At 29.5% G+C, this 6,118-nt stretch overlaps 1 protein-coding gene across 1 annotated transcript; it reads right to left on the bottom strand.

Moving 5' to 3' along the window:
* Nucleotides 1-434: 434 nt before the first annotated feature.
* LOC131634666 (protein NUCLEAR FUSION DEFECTIVE 4-like) lies at nt 435-4,028 on the bottom strand. The gene is made up of 2 exons (XM_058905312.1): nt 2,732-4,028; nt 435-1,096 (listed from the first exon to the last, which is right to left on the bottom strand). Exons 1-2 carry the CDS (start codon nt 3,844-3,846, stop codon nt 676-678), a joined length of 1,536 nt encoding a protein of 511 aa, XP_058761295.1. The 5' UTR covers nt 3,847-4,028; the 3' UTR covers nt 435-675.
* Between the last annotated feature and the right edge of the window lie 2,090 nt (nt 4,029-6,118).

Raw genomic sequence — 6,118 nt, 5'->3', positions numbered from 1 at the left:
CATGCAACAATAGTTATATTAAATAATTGTTGTTGTACGTCTTTTCATATATAAAAAATGCAGCATTAGAACAACAACAACAACAACAACAATAAAAAAAAAAAAACAAGATTCGAACTCATGACAATGTGCTACATACAACAATGATTGTACTAAATAACTGTTGTTGTATGTGTTTTGATAAAATATAAAAAAAATGTAGCAGTATAACAACAATAACAACAAGATTCAAACTCATGACGATACGTCACTTTTCACCACTTTTGAAAGTGTCAATCGTGGTGAAAAGTAGACTTATAAATAAAAACAAAAGAAAAGTATTTAATTGAATAGATTCTACCATAATAAATTCTTTAGCCGTGGTGAAATAAAATTCGTTGGTGTTGCAAAAAATACTTTTTATAGTACTAGTTAGTATCATACATGAGTTTTTTTACTAGTAGATTATTAATTCCCACCATATCTTACTTGATTCAATAATGATACTTTTCAAGTCAAAACAAACTTATACACATTATAACGCTTGTGTACCATAAAAATAATATCTAACTACATCTAGATACATTAAATTGGTATAAAATCAAGGTGAGATCAATTGGGAGATACAACTACAATCCCCTCTATGTCATATTGAAAAGATGTATAATACTAATATAAGTAAACAAAAATGTCACCCTATTGGTTTTGTGAGTAAAACTTGCGAGTCCTAAAATATAGAATCAAAGCCAATAAAGTTCCAAGGCAACAGAAGGAACCCCAAATGATAAAAGTGTTGCTAAAACATTCCATGCCCATGCATTTTCCATGTCCATTTCCTTGCTTACGGTAGACAAGTGCAGCTGAGTAACCAAATAAAAAAGATCCAATTGGAATATTAGCCACAACCACATTATGGTTTACTGAGAAATTCTTAGTTCCAAATAGTTCAGTGGTTGTGGAAATAGCAGTGGAAGTGATTGCTCCAGTTGAGACTCCAATCACAGCTGTGCTTATGTAAAGAGCAATGTCGGTTTTGTTGAGAAGTAAGAAGAATGCACCTGCTGTTGGTGCCATTACTGCCACCATTGAGGCAGGTCTTGAAATTGTACGTTTTCCCCTGAAATTAAAATTATTGTTATTCTCATTTCTAAGACAATGAAAGTAGAAATAAATAAAAAATTAAGAAAAAATATTAAACAAATTCTTTTTCAAATATATTAAATAACTGATGTATTTAATATATGTCTACTGATTAACTATTTTGAGATGGAAGAGTAAATATTACTCCCTCCGTTTTTTATTATAAGTCGTTTTGAAAAAAAAAATTGTATTTAAATATAAGTCGCTTTACAATTTCAATGAATAATTAATGCTACTTTTCCTATTATATCCTTAAATATTTATTATTCTCTCTCCTTTCAATTATATAAATTTATCTTCCATATGTCATTAATGAAGGATAGTTTTGTAAAAACCTTCATAATTTCTCATTTTCATACAATACTTGTGAAAAGTCTAAAACGACTTATAATTAAAAACGGAAGGAGTAACTTTCATATGAAATTGGAAGCTTTTAATTTTGATGGTTTGATTGTCTTCATCAATGTAGATCAACCAACATTTCTATTATCATTATTTCCATTAAATGGAAACATAAATGCAATGTTTCAGTCGGTATTTCATTTCATTATGTTTTCTTTTGTTACAAAAATGTCTGTCAGTCGGTATTTTATTTCACTATGTTAAAAAATATTTTTTTTATAAATCGAGTTTCATCTGCGCATAATTGTAAAGAATAATTCCGAGGTCGAATAGGACAGTAATAAACAATAAAATGCTCCTTCAAAAAATTTAACACACTGTTGTATGCTCAGAATTCAGTACAGATAAAAAATATCTGCTTAAATTTAAAGAGACACTTATGGTTAAATATCTGCCTAAATTCAGTACTATTGTTAAAACATTATAGCTTTTGGTGTTTAATCTACAAGTAACTACTTTCTTTTATCTCACTCTTATAAAAAGAATATTTTTATATTTATTAAATAATTAATATATCTAACCTAAATCATAAACATATATTATTTGTTATTCAGTAAATTTAAAAATTATTTTTTTAGTGTTAAATATATTTTTAGTCTCTGTAAAATTATCAAATTTTGTTTTTGGTCTCTATTTAAAAAATGACATGTTTCGATACCTACAAAATTATTATGAACGTAGTTTTAGTCCCTAATGTTAAATCGATATATATTTTTGAATGATTATTTTACAGACATGTTATGAACGTTATAAAAAGTTCCTCAAAAAAAAAACTCAAATTTTGATTTCTAAATCGATATTTGCATTACTTTTATCAATATCTTTTGAAATTTAAAAAATTCATATTTAATTCTTATTCTAAATAAGTATAAAAAAATTTATTCAAAAATTTTAAAGTTTAAATATAATAAAATAGTTTTTAAAATTTTAAAAAATAACAAAGACTAAAATTGTATTCACAAAAATTTTATAGGTATTAAAATATGTCATATTTTTAATATGGACTAAAAATAAAATTTGAGATATTTATATGGACCAAAAACATATTTAATTTTTTTTTATTATTATTATAATAGATACCGAAGTAAGTATGATTTAAGTTGCATAGGACATATCAACCGCATTTCTTTACTATATAAAAAACTAACAAAATTATAAGTGTGAAAGAAATTTAAAACAAGTAAAAAGCATAGAAATTGTTCCAAATTACCTGTAAAAGTAATCTAGAAAAGATGGAATGAGACGACCAAAGAATCCAAAAGAAGAAGACAAAGACACCAAATATGAAGTTGCAGAGCAACCTCTTGATTCAGCTATCTGTCCCAAATTGTTGAGAAATACTAATCCAATTGTTGCACCAAAAAAATACACAAAGAAATATAACCAGAAATTCATTCTCTTCAACATTAACTTCACACCTATTTCTTCCATAACACAACCATCTTCATCATCACACTCTTTCACATAACTCTCTATCCTCTCTTTGTTAATATTCTCCTCCATGGTAAAATGGTAGATTCTTAGTTTTTCTCTTTTCTTGTGCAATGATTCAACTATCTCCTTGATCTTCACACAAATTGGAAGTAAAAGAGGTAAGAGAAGAGATACTAGAATACCAATAAGAACGCCAAGTGATGAAATTTTGGTTGTGAAAACTTGCAAGCTGCTAATCACAGCATATATTCCAGTGGCTATTGTAATAATAAACATCAAAGCAAAAACAACACTAGAATGCTTTGAACTTTTCACTTCAGTTTCTCTTACTATAGGTGCTAATATTAAGCAAACAGCCACAGGTACTATAGAGTTCAAGAAAAGAAAAGTTTTAGCTTTATTCTGTGATGAAACAACATCAGCAATATTTGTATAAATCTTTGCACTTAGTCCTTGATAACTAGTTGTTAATCCGACCGCGACCTGGCGATCGGATAGAAAGTTTCGTATGGCAACAACATAACAGACAGTGTTGATCCAACAAATGCTATTGCCAGCAAGAAATGTTAGGAAGAAGACATGCCAGTATGATAGATAGGAGATTTGGTTGGTTATGAAGAGATATTGTACACCATAACCGATTAGTCCGAGAAACGAACCGATGATGAGGACGAGCCAGAGAGGGAGGTAAATGGCAGCAAGGCCAGAAAACCAACCAAAAAGCTTGCCAGCATCAGATGCAAAAGCAAGGTTGTTGAGTTCAATTTGTGAAATGGAGAGAAGCTGTTTTAGCTGGGAAGAATAAGCTGGGAAGTTTGTGTTTGTTCCATTTATGACTTGGAGCCAAATGATGCCAACTAGGCTAAGCCATTGAAGAGAAGAAGAAGGCATTGTGAAGAAGATTGATAACTAAAATTTTAAGCTGGTAAGAGAGGTTATATGGTGTGGTGTGGTGTGTGAAGGATTAAATGTTGATAAGAAAAAAGAATGGGCTAGATGATTAAGGTAGGCAACAAAGTCAAGAAATTAATATGGTGACACACAAAATAGAATAACGTGGCTGTACCTGTATGTGTAAGATGTTGTTTTTGTATTATGGACATTAATTTATACTACTCATCATTCTTGTAAACAAAATTTACTTTTTAAATTAGTTAAATAACTTAAATATTTGGTTTATATTAACTTAGATATAAACGTTATTTAATATATTAATTATTACTGCTTTTTTTTAATAAAAAAATAAATTTTAAAAACATTATTTTTTAAAATAAAATTTTTTTAAAATTTATTTATAACACAAATATATGGTTGTATCATTAATCAACTTCATAATTGAATTAACTTTATTAACCAACTATTTTACTTATAATTTACTAACCAATTTCACTACTTCATTAATCAATAAAATACATGCTATTAACCCTATTTGACAATAATTTATAAATATATTAACCAACTTTTACACTCCATAAACCAACTTTATTTTACTATTTAATATATTTTATGTTTGAGAATTAATTAACGAATTTATGAACAATATTAACCAATTTTATACATAGTATTAACCAAAGTTATTTATCACGTAAGATTGTCTTTTTTTTTTTTTGGTAATATGGAGGGCCTTAGCCCAAAAGAAAGAAAACTACACTAAAACAAACCTAGGGTACGTAAACCCCCTTAGATCTCTATCAAAAGAACCAGCAAGCCAAGTAGGAATATCAGTGAACACTCTGAATTCACAACCAAGCTCTCTCCCATGCAAGGCCAAACGGTGAGCACACCCATTGTCTTTTTAAGTGGAAATATATATTAACCAAACTCTGAATTGTATTAACCAAATTATAACACTCATTTAACAAATTTTTATTTCCCACTCAAGACACCAATAACCAAACTATGAATTATATTAACTAACTTATAACACTCAATTAACCAACTTTTATTTTCCAATTAAGACTACTAACCAAACTATAAATTGTATTTACCAAGTTTTTACACCCTATTAACCAAAGTTGTTTTGGAGAGAGAAAAAATAAAAAGAAAATGTCAAAATTATGTATGTCACTGTTTACCGTATTTGTGAACAGTGACATACGGTGTAGTGTAGGAATTGAGTGTCAAAATATCATTTTCTCTTAAATAATATGCGCAAAGAGGATATATAGTTTTATACAAAAAATGATAAATAATATATATTATAATAGTAATCATTGAAATAAATAGAAATTAAACAATAGAGGTGTTACAATATAAAACTCAGGATTACAATCAGGTACGAGCATCAAATCGATACCTTGATGATGGTGGTGATCGTAATCTTAACAATAGCTCAGATATGATTGATGCTTTGATGCTTTGGTACGACATTAGGGGTAGTAACTACAAACAATTTGATGCTCAAGTTAGTATTTATTAGAGATGGGCATGATTGCTTAGGCCTTTTTATCAGGTAGGAGGAGTAGCCAGAGTCGTCTCAAGTTTTTGGAGGCTCTGTGGATGTTAGCCACAGTTTAACCATGGAAAAACAAATAGAGGCCATATATACTCACTACTTAATCTAGCAAATATTTTATGAGGCCCTATTTAGGTATAATTTAACTCTGACAAATTTGAGGCCTTGTGCGGTAGCTCGCTTACGACGACCTCAAAGACGGTCCTCAGTAACCCCCTAGCCTTTGCTGATGAGAAGAGTGTTGTGCCTCATTGGATTCGGGGACTTTGATTATGATTTACATTTTTTGTCTCTGATTTTATTGGTATCCTATGATCATTTCTAAGAATAAGTTCTCAGTCAAGACGTAAATTTTCCCTTCTCCGAACCAAGGAATAGCCCTTGATTCAAGATGGATGTAGAATCATTATCCATCAACTTTGATGGCTAGTAGAGAAGTGGTTATACTGTCATTATGTTATTAATATCGGTCTACCAAGCGTAGAGGAAGCTTAGAAGGAGACGATTTATTGAAAATAAGGGGTCGTGACTCTCACTCGGCTAAGCATATAAGCTTGGAGTGGGAGATCGACTTGCTTTCCTACATAACAAAAATATATTCTGGCCAATTCCAAATAAAAGCTTTACTCCATCAGTATATAAGTTTATTAGTGGAAAATAAGCTAAATGGTCCAATTTGTTTGATCGGTTATCTGGGTTAGTCATGAA

The sequence above is a fragment of the Vicia villosa genome, unplaced genomic scaffold (assembly GCF_029867415.1).
Source record: "Vicia villosa cultivar HV-30 ecotype Madison, WI unplaced genomic scaffold, Vvil1.0 ctg.001325F_1_1, whole genome shotgun sequence".
NCBI lineage: Eukaryota > Viridiplantae > Streptophyta > Magnoliopsida > Fabales > Fabaceae > Vicia > Vicia villosa.
The sequence above is the reverse complement of the archived record's forward strand: the minus strand, read 5'-3'. Positions and strand labels throughout refer to the sequence as shown.

Excerpts from the sequence above, each read along its gene's own strand:
- LOC131634666 (XM_058905312.1), bottom strand. The coding sequence starts at position 3,846 with ATGCCTTCTTCTTCTCTTCAATGGCTTAGCCTAGTTGGCATCATTTGG. Across the intron at positions 1,097-2,731 it reads TTTCTAGATTACTTTTACAG|GGGAAAACGTACAATTTCAA; the intron begins GTAATTTGGAAC and ends TTTTAATTTCAG.